The 21,743-nt window shown below is 41.4% G+C and overlaps 1 protein-coding gene across 1 annotated transcript in view; it reads left to right on the top strand.

Moving 5' to 3' along the window:
- The window catches only part of drd2b (dopamine receptor D2b), a 139,782-nt gene that overhangs the window by 107,694 nt on the left and 10,345 nt on the right, over positions 1-21,743 (top strand). The window contains exons 3-6 of the mRNA XM_052093790.1: positions 11,696-11,805; positions 13,866-14,002; positions 15,528-15,727; positions 19,581-19,661. Coding sequence (XP_051949750.1) covers positions 11,696-11,805; positions 13,866-14,002; positions 15,528-15,727; positions 19,581-19,661 — 528 coding nt within the window. The remainder of the gene's footprint in view (positions 1-11,695; positions 11,806-13,865; positions 14,003-15,527; positions 15,728-19,580; positions 19,662-21,743) is intronic.

The raw sequence follows: 21,743 nt of genomic DNA, 5'->3' as shown, positions 1-21,743 counted from the left end.
TAACCAACCCGCACTAACTGCACTTACTATTGAACTTGCACTTAAGGTGCGTACACACTGCCAGCGACTCAATACCATTCATTTTCAATGCGAGCACAGCGACTTCCGGCGACACGAGCTGTCGCGACCGTTGGCGCTAGATGTGGGCGTGTCCAGCGACGCGACAAAGTTGAGAAAAGTTCAACTTTGGAGCGACTAACGGAAGCGACAGCCAATAGGAGAGACGACGGGAGAGCTCACGTGATCCTTCTCTCTCTCTCTCTCTCTCTCTCTCTCTCTCTCCTGCAGTAACGGAAAGATGGATGAAAGGCTAATTCTTGCTGTTAGAAATTTTCCAGTGCTCTATGATATGGCTCTTCCCACGTACAAGGACATTTTAAAGAAAAATACTGCGTGGAAAGGTGTATCTGAGATCGCGGGGATTTTATGGACCCAGACAGACCGACATTTGCATTTTCAGCCGCAGATAAACAGCCACTCTGGCAAACAGCACGACTTGTTTCTCATTCATCTTTGATATAAAGCATTTTATGTACTGATTCCATTTATATTTAGTCTTTTCCCTCCAAAATGTTCGTTTTTAGTGGCAAGAAAAGAGATTCGCTGTCAACAGCAATGGAATGACATCCGTGAATGTCATTTATAAACGTTACTAGGCAACCAGTAGTGGGAACACCCACTAGCGACTTCACCGCCAGCCACTGGCGACCTGCAGCGATAAAGTCGCTGGCAGTGTGTACGCAGCTTTACTCTACAAAAATAAAAAATAAACTCTTTCTCTGCCTTTTTCTTCTGCGCTAGCACCTATACTACTCAAGCCATCTTGAAAACACTGCAGATGTTGTTGAACTTTGTATGACAAATGGCTTGCTATGTTCATCAATTGTAAGTCACTTTGGATAAAAGCGCCTGCTAAATTACTAAATGTAAATGTATGTAAATGATGTATACATGTTACCGTCATATAAGATAGGCTATAGGCTATTGGTGCAATAACATCCAGATATATTAAAGCCAATGCAAAATATTTTTTTTGTTTTGCATAATGCTATTTTGGGTATTTTGTGATTTTTTACAAAGGGTTCAATTTCTATTCCTTGTTTAATTATGCATTTTTTATAAAAAGTTTGACCCACAATAGACGTGATTTGCTCGCACCCCTCCCCCACCCCCAACCACCATACAACACCGTTCACTAGTGGTGTTTGGCCCTTCACATCCACGTTGGTAAAAATCTGCCACAACAACAGCCCTAAACACCATATTTTACGATTTTCTAAGCCCAGAAACATTTTTGTTTTATGTGGTCTGTGGTACATAACACTGCAATTTCCTGGTGGAATGAACACTAGAGGCCCTAAAATACTGTTTTGGTTTAAGGTTTAGGGTTGGGAGGAAGGTTTTGTTGATTCATAACTCAATAGAACATTAACCTTAAAACCTCATCTGATCAGGAGTACATTTAACTCACTTTTAGCACCACACAGTGGACATTTCACTTCGGAACTGCTCTGAGACGTGTAAGAAACCGCAAACCGCATAATTTGATTTAGCAAAAAAGTTGCCACAGTCACGCAATGTTCGTTGCATGGGAGAAGGCACTCACACATTGTGATGTCAGAGCACCCGGACCCTTGAGACATAGAGAAAGATTAAAAAGAAAACAAATCTAAATAAGCTTTGAAGAAAGATAGTAATGTTGTTAGTTTTATGAATTCTTTCCTGAGGTTTGCCAAACCTTGCTGTTGAGCAGATGGATGAATCCCTGTCCTGTGGCCTCCCCCCAGGCCTCCTGACCCTGTTCCCGTCCTGTGGCCTCCCCCCAGGCCTCCTGACCCTGTTCCAGTCCTGTGGCCTCCCCCCAGGCCTCCTGACCCTGTTCCAGTCCTGTGGCCTCCTCCCAGGCCTCCTGACCCGGTCCCTGTCCTGTGGCCTCTTCCCAGGCCCCCTGACCCAGTCCCTGTCCAGTGGCCTCCCAGGTTCCCCAAACCTGTCCTTGCCCTGTGGCCAGCTCCCAGGCCTCCTGAACCTATCCTTGCCCTGTGGCCAGCTCCCAGGCCTCCTGAACCTATCCTTGCCCTGTGGCCAGCTCCCAGACCTCCTGAACCTGTCCTTGCCCTGTGGCCAGCTCCCAGGCCTCCTGAACCTACCCTTGCCCTGTGGCCAGCTCCCAGGCCTCCTGAACCTACCCTTGCCCTTTGTGCCCCCCAGGACTTCCTGCCTGCCCTGTTTGCCCCCCTGGACTCCCTGCCTGCCCTCTTTGCCCCCTTGGACTTCCTGCCTGCCCTTTGTGCCCCCTTGGACTTCCTGCCTGCCCTTTGTGCCCCCCTGGACTTCCTGCCTGCCCTTTGTGCCCCCCTTGGACTTCCTGCCTGCCCTTGGTGCCCCCTTGGACTTCCTGCCTGCCCTCTGTGCCCCCTTGGACTGCCTTCTTGCTCTCGTGCCCCCCCTGGTCTGCCCGTCTGCTCCTGGTGTTTTTTTAAATTTTGTTTCTTTTTAGTATTTCGGATCGTCTGGAATCCGATCCTTGAGGGGGGGCTCTGTTAGGCATACCTCGTCTTGTTCTCACTGTTACCCTTTGGTTGTCATTTTTGTCACTTTTGTAAATCCGTAGTTTTCACTTTTGTCCCTTGTTTAGCTCCACAGTCTCCCTGTTAGCGTTCGTGTTCTCCGTTCATTGTTTTCACCTGCCCTCGTTAATTTGCCATTGGTTTCTGTTTATCCCCTTGTGATCTTGTTTGAGTTCTGTTTGTTCATTGGCCCCTTTGTCCTTTGTCCATGTATTTAAACCCTGTCTGTTTGTTCAGTCGCTGTCTATCGTTGAATGTTGTTAGCCTGGTATGTGTTCCCTGCCCGTTTTCTCAGTCTTGTGTTTATTTCCCCATTGAGGGTTTTTTTGTGTTTATTCATTTATCTGTTCCAATAAAGTAAGCTTGCAAATTAGACCCGCTCTCCTCGTCTGCCTTCGCTGCCTCCGTTCGTAACACCATGAAACCAAGCTGAGCACAATGTTGAATTCCTGACATGATGATTTTATAGAGGAACTTGTCTGTCCATCTCTTAAAGCTGACCATATTTAGATCTACATCAACAATGAAGGTAAATGCATGGTTTAGCCTTGATTCCCAAACAGTTTAAATGCTCCATAGAGGTTTAAATACTTGTAAAATCCATTCAGAATATTCCTTCAAACAGGGGATTGCAGAGAAAACTAAACACGTGCATTTACCCAGCTTTTCTCTTCTAGAAATGTATAGAGGCTCATTCTCGCAATTAATTTTACTGCATTTACCTAATTCTGAACATGTAATTTAACTAAATAATTATGTCCTCCATATTATGTTAAAATATGTGCACACAAAATAAGCTTCGAATGTAGCCAATCATAAAACTTTCTGATATAAATTTACGGTGCTTTCACCTGTTTGTAGGATTAATTAATGTTATCTTATTTATTTTAATGTTATGAGGTGTCTTTTAATGACACCTCATGCCTCCAGAATAAAATGTTTATACTTGCTCACTGCACATTAATTTCAAAAGCCTTTTGTTTCCCATCTGTCGCTCACTCAACATTGTTTCGAATGAAGCGACATTAGGGGACTTTCTTGAAGGTTACCTCTGAACTTGAGAAAAGGCCAATGAGAGACAGAATTTGCATGTCCCTCCCCAGGACATACGGGTATAAAAGGAGGGAATCGTGCATCTGTTCATTCAGATTTCTTCTTTGAAGCCGAGCGGTTGTGCGATCAGTGAGCTGAGATCACTTGTGTTCCACTCACCTATGTAGAGCGTTTGCTGTTGGATCTACGGGGCATATCAGCAGCTTTCTCCTTCTCTATACGGCAGTGCAGCTTTGCCACTGGGTGCTTCGACAGCGGTTCTAAAAGAGAGTATTTCCTAAAAGAGTTTATTTTCTCTAAAAGAGCACACACAGCAGGCATTGTATGTCCTTTTCAGGACACGTCTTTTTAAAGATGCCCTTCCTATTCGGCGACACCATAGACGACTTCGCCCAGCAGTTCTCGGCGGTGAAGAAACAGACGGAGGCCATTTCCCACATCATGCCCCGCTGCCGTTCCAGCACGGGTTGTGCTCCTTCTGCTCACTGAGGGCGTCCCTCTGTTCAGCTCTGCCCAGCTTTCAGCCCCAGCGTTAAGTGCCCCGCAGGAAGCGCACTCCCCCCGCCTCTCGGATGTCTTCGAGGACCTGGAAGTCTCCCAAGCGCTCCTGAGACGGACAACCATGGGATCGAGACGTTTGCTTCGGAGCTGGAAAGCAGACTACTCTGTCACCCGGTGGAGGTCCAGGAGTAGAATCCTTGTTTATAATTATTTCCTTTGCCACACCCCCTTTGGGCTGTGGTGCCCACGTTCTCAATAAAAGATCGAGTTCCTCTTTCCCTGGGTAATCTGGCCAGCAAATGCATTCTCACGGCAACCCTGTGCCATAATGCAGCAGTCCCAGCACCCCGGATGCTGTCCCCTTACATCCGGACCCATGACAGCAGTCTAGAGGATGCCTACATGGGACCTCTTCCTCAGTCACTAACCCGCCTCCTGCCGTGTGCACGGAGCAAGGTAAGTGCTTCGAGCTTTCTCTCAGTACCAAAGCCTTGGGACGCGCTTTTGCCTCTCGATGGGACACTACCTGCTCCGACCCGCTGCGAAGCCCCGCTGGGTAATTAAAAAACGATCATCCTCCTAGTGCCCCTCGCACGGAGCTTGGACGTATGGCTTTCACTTCCCAACCCGTCGCACTGGCTGGCCAGGACCATCCGACTCGGCTACATGATCTAGTTCACCAGGCCCCTGCCCCCTTTCGCCGTCATCCACTTTACCTCGGTGCACGGCGAAGATGCCAACACCCTATGTGCGGAGATCACGACCCTTTTACTCAAAGATGCGATAGAGCCGGTCCCTCCAGCCAAGATGAAGAAGGGTTTCTACAGCCTTTACTTTATCGTACCCAAGAAAGGCGGCGGCTTATGACCGATCCTAGACTTGCGAGTTTTCAACCGGGCCTTGCACAAACTCGAACAAGATGCTCACGCAAAGACACATCCTAATATGCGTCCTTCATCAGGATTGGTTCGCAGTGGTAGACCTGATGGACGCGTACTTCCACTTCTCAATCTTGCCTCGACACCGGTCCTTCGCGGCGGACTCGCCACTGGGGTTGATGCATATGAGACCGCTTCAGCACTGGCTTCAGACTCCAGTCCCGAGATGGGCATGGCACAGTGGCACATACAATTCATCTCCCCCACCGGTCCTGTGGCATCCTCGTGGGCATGGCCAGTGGCACCTCCCTAGCAGACATCTGCAGAGTAGCGGGCTGGGCAACACCCATATGACTTTCATCTACAGAACACAATTGAGAATATTTACAAAAAATGCAGGTCTGTTTATTGTTTTGTTTTTCAATACAATGGCAGTTGATAATGACTAACTTACAGTAAGAGCTTAATGAAACACCCAGAAGTATCATCTTCTATCTTCTGAAGGCATACAATTTGGTTTTGGTGGGAAACAACACAAATTGAAGTGAAATTTTTGGTGGCACACGAATTCATGGCAGAATTAGTGTTGCTTTTAGCACTAAACAAAACACATTCTTAAATGAACATGCAAGCCACAAGTGAACAAACTGCTCTAATAGACCTCGTGAATGCACAGCAGTAGTTTGCACTGAAAAGAATGATGCATTTAGTGCCTGGTTAATTGGAATGCATGTTGTTGAGTACACCTACACTAGTAGCACAGAAGTTGGTGGGACATTAGGAGATATCGTCTAGGTTACGGATGTAACTTCCATTCCCTGATGGAGGGAACGAGACGTTGTGTCAAAGAAGCGACTCTAGGGGTCTCTCTTGAGCGCCGAATATACCTCTGATCTATGAAAAAAGGCCAATGAGGAGTTGGCAGACAGAATTTGCATGTCCCGACCCCGGACATATGGGTATAAAGGCGGGGAAATACATCTGTTTCATTCAGGATTTTTCTGAGGAGCCGGAAATGGTCCGGCCACAACACTGGCTCGGCTCAGCGACGTGGCCGGGAGGCTACTGGCTCCAAAGGAGGAGACGACGGGCGAGTTGTGACATGTGGCGGGAGCGTACGCCGCCTTGGCGATTTATGTACGCTACCACGGCGGTGCTGTCTGATCTGATCAAGACGTGTTTGCCCTGAACTAGTGGGAGAAACTGTTGTACACGGCGTCCCAATGATTACAGGGGCCTCAATAAGATTACTGTTCAGAACCACAACCCATTACATGTCTCATGTCTACTGCTTTTGAATTACTTCAGATCCAAAGAGCTGTTACTATCCGTGAAGCAAGCCATCATTAGGCTGAAAAATCAAAACAAACCCATCAGAGAGATAGCAAAACATTAGGTGTGGCCAAATCAACTGGCACATTCCCCATTTTCCCCGAGCTCAGTTCCCGTGACCTTGCGTCACCCCCGAGTTCCTGACAGAGTTGTTCTGGAAAGTCTTGGTTTCCCTATAGGTACACTCATTCTTCCACTCTCCAGCATCACTCTTGCCTTCCCCTGGTACCAGTTACTGCTGGCTAATATGTGCCAGGTGAGTAACTTCCAAGTACTCAGTTAAAGGGGCACATAACCCTATAATGGAAACACAAAAATGGTATGTAAATGTTAAATTTCTTCCAATCTGCCTGAATTACAACACCTGCAATAAACTCTCTTGTAGACCCAGCTGTCTTTGCTTAAGTTGATCTAAATTGGGTGCATGGGGTACGCCCCTTCACCCACTCAAAGACAGCATATAGGCATTGAAGTGTATTCATGACTTACAGCTCCTAAACAGACCTATACAGTGAAGGTCAAAGTTTATTTAGAAATAATATATATATAAAATGGGATCAAAACTACACATAGACAGTGTATTATGCAATACATAGCATACTATATTTAAAATACAGTTCTCCATGTAAATGAAGTACCTCTTTACTTATTCACACTAAGAGCATAAGAGCTCCATTAAGAGCTTCTTGAATGCACTAAAGTGGAAAGGTGATGGCCTTTTAAGCATAAATTAACAGATTTTATCATTTATATTATAATACATTGTATAAAAAATGTGGTTCAGTTACGGGAAGGAAGCATATGCTAATGCATTATCTAACACATATTCATTCATTCAAATCAAAATGGGCTTATGATGGAGAAAATAGCCTTTCATAAAACATTAATAAGGAATGAATATATCTCCTACTGCTCAAGTGTAGTTAGCCCTGTTACATTTCTATGAGTGATTATTTAATCCCTTGCTTTGTAAAAGTGCTAACTTGAGTATTTTATTAAAAATGGTGCACATTTATTGTCACACTGATTTTGTGTGTATTAATGGCTTCTCAGCAGTATTACTATGGCTCTGTGGGGAGCTAAAAAATCTCAGCAGAAAAAGGCATAGACTTGAAATGAGAGGTTTTTTATGAGAGCTGCTGAATATTCCTTAGGTGATACACCAAAGAACAGCATTCTTCAATCGTGTTTGATTTCATTATAAAATCTTTTGGATTACAAATCCATGTGGTCTCTTACAGACAAAAGGTTCCTCAATATGAACTATGCGAATTATGTTTTGACTTAACAAAATCTAAAATAAATCAAAATTATTTTATATTTTAGCATCTTCAAAGTAGTCACCATTTGCCTAGAATTTGCAAATATGTACCCTTCACATTTTCTCAAACATTTTCTTGAGGTATCATCTTAGGATGCTTTTTAAACAGTATTGCAGGAGTTCCCATCTATGTTGGGCACTTATTGGCTGATTTCTTTATTATGTGGTCAAAGTCATCAATTTCAAACTCTCTCTCTCTCTCTCTCTATACATATACAGTATATATATATATATATATATATATATATATATAAGGAAATTTTGAATTTTAGTCATTTAAAGCTGCACTGTGGAACTTTGAGCTGTGCCATATTCTCTGGGCCAGCAAAGCCTTCTCTGCTGGCCTAACATGCAAATAAATACATATTTTTCATCCTTTCATTCTCAATCATGTTTTTGCCTATGTATTTTTTAATCACTTTCCAGTCTTAATTAATCTAAAAACAAATAGAGAAAAACTAAAAGTTTATCCAGTCAGAATTTATTTCTTGATGCTTACAAGCGATAACTGTTTCACAAATCACATGCCGAAGGAGCACGTGAGTTTGAGCTCAGAAATTCCAAAGAATCCCTCAACACTGCAAATTAATGGGCAACTAATGTCAGATTTATCAGTCAATCAGATTTATTTATTTGTCCTTGGTGGGTGTGATCTTTAGGATACTGTATGTCCAGGTCAAGCCCTTCTAGCTGGCCTTGGTGAAGCAATCACGCTTTAAGTGACATAATTTGAAAGTGAAGAGCGCAAGATATTTAGCTTAAGAGTCTACTGTCATTACTGCCGTTATCGCCATTGAGAACGGGATCCTAATGGATTTGAAAACACAAAATGTTCTGCATGGCCGTGTGATCGCTAAATTTATTAATTAGGTAAGGATGACTGATTTTCACTTCAAGCAAATTGGTAAGTGCTTTTTGCGTTGTTATAGCAACATCAGGAGTTTAAATTAGGCTGCTTGAGCATTCAGTATCAGTTTTGAAAAGTAGTGCTGCATTCCATTCAACTCGGAAAGTCAGATTTTACAACTTCCAACTAGGAAAAGTGCAATGGAATGCATCTTTAAGTCAGAATTACAACTTGTAGGCTTGTGCAGAAATTCTCAACACTGATTTCGCCGAGATGCAGGGGCATGATGTCACACAAATGTGTCAACGCTCAGGGAGATATACAAAGTAAGTGATAAACATTCACTTTATTATGTAATATCGATAAATGAGTTTGTTTCCACATTACATGATATTAAAGCTGGTTTAACAAATGCCTGCAGAAACAAGTGTATAAAACATTATAATCTCTTTTGATAATCGTACACCTGAAGCACAAATGCTAGCGCTGCAGCATTGTTTATTAGTTGGGTTGCTAGGAGACATTTCTAATGAGACAAACCCCTGCTAAGCTAACAGGAGTGATGCAGTTTTGTTTCCTTAAACATCATCTTCCAAATATCAGGGAATGGAATGCATTTATGGACGGAGATATCAAGTAGGAATATCCCACATACAACTTGAATGGAACAAACTGTAACACCTGTCTCTGATTATAGTGATGGTGGAGGTAGACCTGAAAAGGCAGGGAGAGAGAGCACCAGGGACAAGCTGCAAGCAGAGCTACACAATTGTCCCTTTTTGAGTTGGCTATAAGCCGTGTCAGTGTGGACTTGTATAAAAAGAAAGAGACTGACCTTAACTATTCTCTGTCTCCTGACTCCTTCATTGCTCATGAACCTAGAGCTTTCACACATTTACTTTACTTTGGTATGAAATCGGTACATTCATGGGGAACTACCATGTAATATTGTACGGTGTATCAATGGTGGCTTTTAAATTTTATTTTCATTTGTCAACTTTGTTTAAACACAGTATCTACTAAGGAGCAAAGGAAAATGACAACAACTTGTGCATTTCTGTGACTGGGGTAAAATAAATTATAAAAAAGTCGCACACACTTAGAGAACCTCAAAACTGCAGCAATGTTATAAAATACTTAAACATCATGAATATTAGTAAACAGTAACTTCACCAGAAAACAAAGCCTAAACACTTTGCGATCAGTAAACAATATCCCCGTAGTAAAATTTGATTCATTAAAGCATGGTAACCAATATAAGCTTCAACAACCCTACCAGAAAATATGTCCAAGCATTATAGAAAGTAAACAGCTTCAGCAAACAGTAAATGAATAACGTAACTTGCAATTTCGTACTAAATCCGACCCGACAGCTCAAAATATGAATCATTATTGTACGCTTACCGTAGTGAATCAGGGCAAGACATGGTTTTGTACATTTCAACATTTGTATTTTTATGTACTTGCTCAATATTGGAATATTGGAAAAAAATCTTCCGTTGTGTAGCTTTAAAGAAAACATTAGGAGCATTCAAACTGACTTAAACTAAAATACTTTAACAGTATACACTAAACAAGCTAAAACATAATTTTTGAGCATTCCTGATTGCATATCGGGAGATAGAACAATGTAGACAGCTCGTGCAAATAATCAACACTACTTGGTGGTTTTACCCTTTTATTCCAACCCGGTGTCATGAGAAGTGTAATTATCGTAGGAGATGCCAAAATCGTATGAAATCGTACAATTTGGCTCATACAAAAACATACATCTTTTACTCCATTGAGAAAAAAAAAAAAGAACAAAATTACAGTTTTTCTTAAGTTTAACCCCTATCCCAGACCTAGACCTTACCATAAAATGTAACCCCCTTAAATAAAACCTAAATCTAACCATGATTTTAATTGGAAAATAATTTCTGTGTAAGAAGGAAACATTGGGGTAGATGAGGAAGTGTATTGCGGGTTATTGACTTACACTGATGAGCCAAAACATTATGAACACCTGTCTAATATGCTGTTGGTTCTTAGAGTGCTGCCAAAATAGTGCCAACCCTCCGAGGCATGGACTCTACAAGACCCCCGATGGTGTCCTGTGGTCCATTTGGCACCAAAACATTAGCAGCTGATATTTTAAGTCTTGTAAGTTGCGAGGTGGAGCCACTGTGGATCGGACTTGTTGGTCCAGCACATCCCACAGATGCTTAATCGGATTGAGATCTGGGGATTTTGGAGGCCAGGACAACACCATAAACTCTTCATCATGCTCTTCAAACCATTCCCGAAAAAATGTCGCCGGTTTGTGGTTTGTCCCTCCTCGGATCACTGTCGGTAGGTACTCACCACTGCTGACCTGGAGCACACCACAAGCCTTGTCATTTCAGAGATGCTCTGACCCAGTTTTCTTGCCATAACAATTTGGCCCTTGTCAAAGTCACTCAGGTCTTTACTCCTGCCCATTTCCCCTGCATTCAACATGTTGACTATGAGAACTGATTGTTCGCTTACCATCTAATCCACGAAGACCTTGACATGTGGCCTTGTTAGGAGATAATCAACATTATTTGCTTCACTTGTGAGTGGTAGTAATGTTTTGGCTCATCAGTGTACTTACAAAATTGTCAGATAGAAGGCTAGAAATTCTGTTTGTTGATAGGTTGGTCTAAAAGTCGTACCTTTTGTACAAGCCAAGTCGTACATTATCTTACGATTTTGCCAAATCATACAAATTATTATGAGTTGTCATGAAAGTATGTTGCTTATTCACAGATGTTGTATCATTTTGCCAAATGAGTCAAATTGCCCACTAAACAAAACTGCAACAAATGGCAAGAGTGCTTATCAAGAAACATTTGTCCTGAGAAAAATCCTTTTTCTTTTAAGCAAGAAAAGCACCCTAAATTATACTGTACGTTACAGAAAATTAACATTAAATGACATGGTCAAGACATCATTGTAGAAACTGCTTTTCTCTTGCATTATACCTATACAACATTTTCCGGAACAACATTTGAATTCATCTTTCCATGCAGTCCATATTGTTTATTATTCATTGATTTATATTGGCCAGGTTTAAAAGCATTTTTCATGTTGCTGTAAACAATAAATTATTGAACTTGCTATTTCAATACTCTCTCTCTCTCTCTCTCTCTCTCTCTCTCTCTGTGTGTGTGTGTGTTTTTTTATGTTGCAGGTGGTGGGAGAGTGGCGTTTCAGTAAAATCCACTGTGACATCTTTGTCACTTTGGATGTCATGATGTGCACAGCCAGCATTCTTAATCTGTGTGCTATTAGTATCGACAGGTAGGTTCTTCTCTCAGTTCAGAAAAAATAGAGTAATGATTCTCCTAAATGACAGGAATGCCACAGATCAACCACACATTCTCCAGCAGGTGGTGGTGTGTATGAAATAGACATCTTGAATTTTAAAGGTTTACTATTTCTCTGCCAGTCATCAGAGAAAAGGAAACTTACCATAAACTTTTAGATATAGAGAACTGTGCAAAAGTTTTAGGCACTTGTGAAAAATGTTGCATAGTGTGAAGTCCAGTAAACTTAATCTAAATCAATATTACTGTAGGTGTGGTCACCTTTGCCTGCAAAACAACACCAATTCTCCTAGGTACACCTGGACACAGTTTGTCTTGGTAATTGGCAGATAGGATGCATCAAACTTCTTGGAGAATTCACAACAGTTCTTCTATCTACAGTATTTAGAATGTCCGAATTGCTTCTGTCTCTTCTTGTAATCCCAGACTGATGTTGAGATTCGGACTCTGTGGGGACCATGCCACCTGTTCTTCTATTCTATTATTTTTGCAAAAGTAATGTTTGGGAGTCTAAAATGCATATTTCATATTGACACATTAAAGCTGCTGATATAAATAACCATCTTAAGAAATATGATTTTGTGAAACATCTTATGTGCCGAAGACTTTTGCAAATACTGTGTATACCGGCCACGTACACACTGTGCTGTTTTGGGAGTGACAACTGCCACGGAAGTGTCCCCTGAATTATTGCTCGCTCTTAAACACTTTTTAAACAAGGATCATAATCTACTGTATGAGTTACTCCTTGACTGCAGGGCTGGTGGAGAAAAACAGACTGGTGTCATAAAATTTAATTGTGATTTTGTGATTTTTCCAACACCGCAGCTAGACAAACTGCAGTGTCTACCCAAAAATCACTCAGAAATTATATTTTTTCACTCTCATGTTGTTTAAACACATATGACTTACTGTCATCTCCAGAATACAAAAGATGTTTTAGTGAACAATGCGGTCCATTTTTTCGATTCAATTAGTTGATAGTGACTCATTTTAAATCTTAAAAACAGTACCCAAGAGTATCATAAAATTAATATATCCACCTTGTGCATCATATTCAAGTCTTCTGAAGACATACAAAAGGTTTTGATAAGAAACAACCTGAAATTTGAACATAAGATTTAAGTTGCATGAATTAAGCTGTCATGGTGGTGTTTTTATTGTCAAAAAATACAAGTGTGACGAAGGGGAGGGCGTGGCTGGGTCGAGAGGATACACGCCTGGCACCAAGTTTCCCAATCAGTGGGAGAAGGATAAAGAAGGAGCTGGGGATGCCAGAGAGGGAGAGATAGAGGTGTGTGTGTCTATGTGTGTGCGCGTGCGTGCGTGCGTGTGTGTGTGCATGCGTGCGTTCGTTCATTCGTCGACAGCTTTATTGATTCAAATTGGATCTACAGTATTTGATTTTGACGTCATGCCACTCTCTAAGTGGTGTCAAAGTGCTAACGTTCATTTTTGGTTGCATGCCTTCAGAAGACTTGCAATATCATGCACGCATGATGCTGTTTAAAGTTATTCTACAGTATATAACTTTCAATTGTACTGAAAAGACTTGTGTTTGCCAGAAGAAAGTAAGTCATATGAGTTTGGAACAATATGAGAATGAGTAAATTATAAAAGAATGTCCATTTTTCTTTAACAGTAGTTGTTCTGTTCTGTACACACTACATGGATTTAATGAAAATTCGGTTGTCAACTATCAGAATTTTTCTGGAGTGAATTTGTGGTTGTCACTCCTGTAAACAACCAAACTGGATTAAGTGCAATCCGTGTGTATGTACGGGGTTACAGAGTGTAAAAGTTTATTTGTTAGATTAGCAAGACCCCTGAAGATATAGAAATGCTAATTATGGTGATTAAGTTTTGGTTTATTACAGTTCCCTAAGCAAGGGAGATGATGGCACAATATTGAATTTGATATAGCAAAAACAGCTGGCCTGGTGTGGATATCATTGTTTCATTCTCTGTTTGTCTTGCTAAATTCAAATCCTTCCCAACCCACCCCATCTCCTTCCCTCTGTGCTGCTCTTGCAGGTACACTGCTGTTGCCATGCCGATGTTGTACAACACACGCTACAGCTCCAAGAGACGAGTCACTGTAATGATCTCAGTGGTCTGGGTGCTTTCTTTCGCTATTTCCTGCCCCCTGCTGTTTGGGTTAAATAACACAGGTAATAAAAGAATGTGTTTTTCTCATGCCTGAAAGTGGATATAGTTTATACTAAAAAGAAAATGCTGTCATTATTTATTTACTCACACTATAATGTCCCTCTAAACCTGGATGATTTTATTTCTTACGTGAAACACACACACATGCGTGCGCGCACGCACACACACGTGATAAAAAAGCGATGGTGACTCTGGGTCTGTCAAGCTCCAAAAAGGACAAAAAACATTATCATAAATCCACAGTAAAAAAAACAAACAAACAAAAAACCCTAAGCACTATATTACAAGTCTTATGAAGCCATACGATCACTTAGTGTGATGAGCAGAATTACATTTAAGTTGTTTTTCACTCTCAAATCAAATAATTGAAAATATTGTAAACAGGGCTCAAATAAAATATGGTAATCTTTTTAATCTTTTCTGAATTGCGAAAAACAAAATGAAATGAATAAAACTTTAAATAAGTATTTATTATTTATTTATTAAAGAATATGCCATTCAATTTGACTGAATTTTGTTATGAAATGTAAATGCATTGAGTGAACCTCGTTGGTTCTGTGACATGATGTCATGGCATTTGGTCGAGACACAATATGGTGGTGATGTGTATATATAACAGAAGTACTTTCTTCAATGAATAAGGTAGTTTAAGTGTGAAATTGAATATATTATGTAAATACTTCATTTGTTGTACATATCATTGTTCACATGTAAAAATGTATGTAGTGGCTTTAGCTTATAAATATAATTTATGATTATGTGTTATTTTTACAATGCGTCATCTTGTATCAATCCTAAAGTAAAAAACCTTGTCATATTTATTTGCTAATTTGAGCACATATCAGTGGTAAATAAAATACCACAATTGTGTAAAGTTTATCTACACAAATGTTATTGTTGATTTTCTTGTTACATTTGGTAATTAAAATAAGTCTGAAGTTCAATGTTTACTCAAAATACCCATTCATGATTTACAAAAATTCTGTTAATTAACACATCATCGTTTTTATGTACCAATTGTTGAGGTCTGCCTGCTCCTCTCCCTATTGTGATCCATTTGCCAGTAATTCAAGGTTGTCTTAATAAAAGTTAAGTAAATCTAACCCATTATTTTTTTTTCAATCCAGGAGATATGGAATATAGTCATATGGACGTTTGTGTGTGTGTGTGTGTGTGTGTGTGTGTGTGTGTGTGTGTGTGTGTGTTTCCTCTTGATTGGAACTGTCATTGTTTTTTAAAGAGTTGAAAGTCTAATTTTGCTTTCCATGAAGAAAATAACTGCAAAGAGTTTTAGAACAACAAGAGGATTAGTAAATAATAACATAATTGTCTCTTTTAGGTGAACAGATTCACCCAACGCATTTGTGATCATGTTATAATCGTTCCAGTACGTTTATAATCTATATAATCAAGAGCTAATTTGTGATTGTTATGGGAAATGTGCCACACAGATATTTGCCAGAGATTCAATGAACTAATTAGTTTGTAACCATAATTAATTCTGCAACCATCTTTCTCAACCCTCAGCTACACGTGTTGATGCTGTGTGTGAGATCGCCAACCCTTCTTTCGTGGTCTACTCCTCTATCATGTCTTTCTACGTGCCCTTCATCATCACCCTCCTTGTGTACGTACAGATATATGTGGTTCTCCGCAAGCGCCGGAAACGTGTCAACACTAAGCGGAGCTGCCAGAGGACAAACGCTGATGCTCCACCCCCTCTCAAGGTAATACACGCCACGGGAGAAGGTAGCCTCAGGGAAAATACCTGCTGGACAAGGAGGTAGGGGGTGCTGGGTATTCCGAAAAATATTAATTATACAATTTCTGGGCCTATAGGCCACAGTTTTAGCTAACAGAGGCCCCAAAAACTTTGCTGCTCCCTGTATTTTCAAGCTGTGGGTGCCACAGGAATTTCCAGGTGTTCCAGGAGCAACTGTCATATCATTTACTCATCCTCATGTCATTACAAACATGTATGATTTTCATTCCTCTGCAGAAGAGAAAAGAAGTTTCATCCAAAAGTTATAAATGTCATGTTCTCTATTGTCTTTTGTTTTTGTACTGTTATTTTGAAGTTTAGTTTAGTTCCTGTTTTCTGTTTGGTTTTTGTAGTCCTTTGTAGTTTCTTTTTATGATTGGTTTTCCCCTGATTAGTTCTCCTTCCCTGATTGTTCCCCAGGTGTTCCTTATTCCCTTGTTTGTTCCTTTTTGTATATAAGCCCTTTTAGTTTCCTTGTTCCCTGTTAGTTCTTGCATGTGTTATGCTCTGTACTAGGTTTCCTTGTTTTTCCCCTTTGTCCTGAGTTTTCCTGTTTTGTTAATAAAACTGCACATAGATCCACAACCTCTGCCTGCCTACGTCACAATAATTCTCTCATCAATTAATCACCCTTATGTTATCTCAAACTCGTATGACTTTCTTTCTTCCACAAAAACTATATTTTAATTGAAATACGATGTCTTTTTGTCCATGCAATGCAAGTTAATGGTGACCAAAAGTTCAAGCTCCAAAAAGCACATAAAGGTGGCATAAAGGTAATCCATAGGACTCCGGTGATTTAATTAATATCTACTGAAGCGTTTTGGGTGAGAACAGACCAAAATGTAACTTCTTTTTCATTTAAATCTTGCCATTGCAGTCTCTATGCAAGATCATGATTTCAAGCTTGATTACACTTCCTAGTGCTTGAAACTTTATGCAGGGTGCTAGAAAGTGTTATCGAGCTTGAAATCATGATTGCCAAGGAGACTGCTGTTGTCAAGATTTATAGTGAAAAAGGAGTTATATTTTTGTCTGTTTCTCACCCAAAATCGATAGGATCGCTTCAGAAGACTTTTTTTCTAATGAATGAACTAAAGCACCCTTGGTGAACAAATCCTGCATTTAAACTACGTATTGCATTGTTTTACAATTAGTTTGTTTAGAAAAATAAAGAATGTGATTTCTAAACCTCACCTACAATTGATTTTAACCAATCATCAACGATCTTCGACTAGCCAAGTTCTCCTAGGTCAAGAATTTCAAGGATGTTGCTGGCAGGGTGCTCAGCTTTACAGGCTATGGTTAGGATTATGGATGGTGGAGGGGATTAGGGCATCAGCTGCCTGCCAAGAACAAAGGCAACTTTGTACAATGGGCTTTAAGTTGCTAACAAGTTGCTAAACAAGGACTACAACTGCCACAAGGATGTATGCTTGATGAATCAAACAGCTGTTGTGATAATGCAGCAACTTTAAAAAACGAATTGGCTTGTAGAGCAAATGAATGTTAAACAACACAGACCTTAATTTACAAATGAATGGAAAACCACTATTCTAACAAATTTTAATTACACAATAACCTCTTAATGACCAATAACCTCTCTTGGTTGTCCTACATATTTTTGTTATGACTGAACAATTCTACTCAGTTGCTTAAATCCAGCACTGTCTGAAATCTGCAAAATGCCACCTTCCCAGACAGTATGCAGAGGTAGGAAGGCACCAAGGCACATCCGAATCCAATGTTTGCATAACATCCTGTCTACTAAGATGTCTGTGACATCCCATTGGCAGAGAATAATACATTCGGTTCAGCAGTTTGTGAAAAAAAAAAAAGACATCTGTTGCAAGAGTTTAAAAAGATATACGTATGTAAATTAATTTATAAATTTACAAACATCACATTTTTATGAAAAAATATGAACATGGTTTTCCCCAATTATGTTTCATTTAAATCTAAGCACAAATGTGACATTTTGAGGAGACTTCTCAGATATTTTAAAAGAGTATCTGTGTTAATCAGATCTGGGAAGCTCAGTAAGTGAAGACGCTGACTACCACACTTGGAGTCCCAGGTTCGAATCCTGGGCCTGCTCTGTGACTCCAGTCAGGCTTCCTAGGCTAGGGTGGGTAGAGTCACATGGGGTAACCTCCTCGTGGTCGCAATAATGTGGTTCTGGCTCTCGGTGGGGCACATGGTGTGTTGTGCAGGGATGCTGTGGAGAACAGCATGAAGCCTCCACACGTGCTAGGTCTCCACGGTAATGCACTCAACAAGCCACGTGATAAGATGTGCAGATTGACTGTCTCAGATGCGGAGGAAACTGAGATTCATCCTCTGCCACCCAACAGATTGGCGTTTACACTACAAATGCAGTGAGGTCACATGTGTTTCTGACTACCTCCAAATGTGGTTTGAGTAATCCGATCACAAAACGTTTTGCTCATATGGGTGTGGTATTCTGATGTCTAGATATTTTTGGATATACACTCACGGAGCACTTTATTAGGAACACTGATAAAGTGCCATATGTGGTCTTCTGCTGTTGTAGCCCATTGGCCTCAAGGTTTGAAATGTTGTGCATTCTGAGATGCAATTCTGCTCATTACAATTGAACAGAGTGGTTATCTGAGTTACCATAGCCTTTCTGTCAGCTCGATCCATTCTGGTCATTCTCCGGTGACCTCTCTCATCAACAAGGTGTTTCCATTTGCACTCAATGGATGTTTTTTGTTTCTGTCACCTTCCTGAGAAAACAATCTAGAGACTGTTGTGCATGAAAATCCCAGGAGATCAGCAGTTACAGAAATACTCAAACCAGCTGATTTGGAACCAACAATCATGCCAGGTTTGAAATCACTGAGATCACATTTTTTTCCCAATTCTGATGGTTGATATGAACATTAACTGAAGCTCCTGGCCCATATTTGCATGAACAAGAAGGTTTACAGGTGTTCCTAATAAAATGTTCAGTGAGTGTATATTTTACCTTTGCACAAAAACTGTTAAGTCAATGAATTTTGGTTTTGAAAAGAGCCAGTATATTGAATTGAGCATTTGATTATGGCTATTGATATAATTTTGTCTCAATAGGAATGCACAAAATAATGGTTGTTTTATCTTTAGACAATCTCATTTTGGCATCTCCTCTGTGTATTTGTTATTTGGTTATGGGGACATTTCTTTAGCTTTTGCTGAATATGCATTACCTACTGGACTCTGTTAAGACAAAGCCACTGGACTCTGTTAAGGTAAAGCCATTAAAGCAAAGTAAACAGTAACCATGCCAACAATAAGAAGCAATTTCCCTCAGGGATGTATTTGTATTTATTTTTTTAAACATAATTCCCTAAGCATTCCGTGTCAGAAGGCACTCTTTTTTATATATATATATATATATATATATATATATATATATATATATATATATATATATATATATATATATATATATATTGTATTTTCCTCACAATACAGAGCTACAAATAATTTTTTTAACCTGACCTTTGCTTTCTTTTATCATCGATTTCTTGCACCGGCTGTTTTTAATGGCCACTTTGGATCAATGGGTTCAGCCGTCTACTTTTAAAAGGCCCCAAGGACCTTTTGTGGTGCTTACAAATTACTGAAGTAATTTTCTTTTTCATTTCCTCTTTAATGATAGAAAGAAAACATGTTGAGTTTAAGTGAATTTATTTGCATTATATCTCATAAAGAGGCACCAAATATACCTACAAATTATTTTCAAAGTCACATTCTGTCTTTGGATTTGAAGCTAACCACATGTTGAAACAAATTCTTATTATCTGCTTCAGGAAAAGTGCACTCATCCTGAAGATGTGAAATTGTGCACAGTTAAGACCAATGGAGGTTTACCTGCCAAAAACAAGAAAGCAGTAAGTCTCTTTCTTTTACCCAGACCAAGTCCTTAAAATATTGTATAACATTGTGTATGTCCTGTAGGTGTATATATGCAGCTGCCACAACATCAACCATGCCCTCACCTACACACCACTCCACGTCAAAAAGCTTGCCATCCCCTGCTCTCAGCAAATTATTATCCATTGTGATTGGATCAGTCAATGTGAGCTGACTTTGAACATTCTTCATAACAAATCTATTCCCCCACTAAAAAAGTTTTATGGCCTGCCTTTAAAAGATTTGTTAGATCAAATTACCTCAAAATAATAATAAGCCATTGCACGCGATGGTCTCATGGATCAGGGAAATTTTGCAAAACAGAGGTGTTTAGGAAAATGCTATGGTAGTTTAGTGTATTGGGAGAAAATAAAATCAAAAGTGTCTTTTACCCCAGGGGGACTTTAGATCTGTTTAGTACCCTTAATATATGTTTCATTCATTTATGTTTGTGTTCACTTTCTGTCGCTCACTCGACGTTGTGTCGAATGAAGTGACACAAGGGGTCTTCTATACGGGAATAAAGGGAAGCGGGGCAGCGAGTGTCAGTCAGAATTTTTCTTCGGAACCGAACGGTTGTGCAACAGCATGCTGAAGTTAACCACTGTTTCACTCACCTCTGTCAGCGAGAAGCATTGCTGTTGGATCTACGGTGTGTTTCCAGCTGGCATTCTCTCTCTCTCTGCACGCTGTGCAGTCTACGCCCCTGGGCGCTTTGACAGCGCTTTTCACTGCTAAAAGAGTGTTCTCCTCCTAAAAGAGTTTAATTTCTCTAAAAGAGTTTGAGTTTTCCACTCACCAAAGGTCGCGCTCCTTCTTCCCACGGGTTTGAGGATGACCCGGCTTGCAATGAAGGTGATATGGGGATAAAAAAATCCCCACGAACCACCCGCCCCCCCGACATGCTCGCTCGCTTCCGTCCGAGCTTGGGATCAGTGCGGCTCACCACCCAGCCAGCCGGCATTCTCCCTTGAGCCACTAGAATTGGATGATGACATTGCAGCTGCATCGAAGACCTTCCAGGCGTCTGACGCGGAAGACACGACTGGGCTGCCGCATTCAGGCCAGCCCGCCCAGTCCGAGGCGTACACGCAGATGGCCGACATGCTTGCCCGGGCTGCCGTGAGCATGCTCGTGGTCCAGGAGCACCACCTCTAGCTGAACATAGTCGAGATGCCCGACGTTGACAATTCACGATTTCTCAATGCCCCCGTCACCCAGCTCGGCCTCTTTGGTGACACCATCGACGACTTCGCCCAGCTGTTCTTGGCAGTAAAGAAGCAGACGGAGGCGATTTCTCACATCATGCCGGGGCGCCGCCCAACCTGCGACCCCCTGCGTCCAAACAACAGGCAGCTCCGCCTCAACCTGGGCCCAGCATCGAGCACCTCGCATGCAGCGTACGCCCCCTGTCTCCAGGACCAGGAAAGCTCCAAAGCGCTCCTGAGATGGGCGATTCAGGCAGTCAGATATTCGCTCCGGAGCTGGTACCAAGACCAATCTGTCCCTCTGGTGGAGGGCCGGGAGGAGAATCCTTGTTTTAATTACTTTTATTTGCCGCACCGCCTTCTGGCTGCGGTACTCGCAATTGCCTCACTCCCTGGGTCATCCAGCCAATGCGCGCCATTCTCACGGCACCGCAGCCCCAAAACTCTACAGTCCCGGCTCCACGGACGCAGTTCCTTCGCCTCTGGACCCGTGACTGATCAGCCCTGGCAGGCAAGCGCTGATGAGTTCCGAAGATGCCTCTCTAGGACCTCTTCCTCAGTCTCTAACCCACCCCCTGCTGGGTGCAAGGCAAGGTAAGTGCATTGAGTCTTTTCTCAGCACCCAAGCCTCGGGACGCTTTTCTGCCTCCCAATGTGCTATTACCTAATCCCTCCCACCGCGAAGCCCCGCCCGGTACGTCAAAAGCAATCGTCCCGTTAGTGCCCCTCGCGTGGAGTATGGATGTGTGGCTTTCACTTCCCAATCCATCATGCTGGCTGGCCAAGACCATCCGACTCGGCCACGTGATTCAGTTAGTATGGCTCATTTCAGCGGTATTCGCTCCACATCCG

This window comes from Xyrauchen texanus, chromosome 3 (assembly GCF_025860055.1).
Source record: "Xyrauchen texanus isolate HMW12.3.18 chromosome 3, RBS_HiC_50CHRs, whole genome shotgun sequence".
In the NCBI taxonomy this organism is placed as follows: Eukaryota; Metazoa; Chordata; class Actinopteri; order Cypriniformes; family Catostomidae; genus Xyrauchen; species Xyrauchen texanus.
The sequence above is the reverse complement of the archived record's forward strand: the minus strand, read 5'-3'. Positions and strand labels throughout refer to the sequence as shown.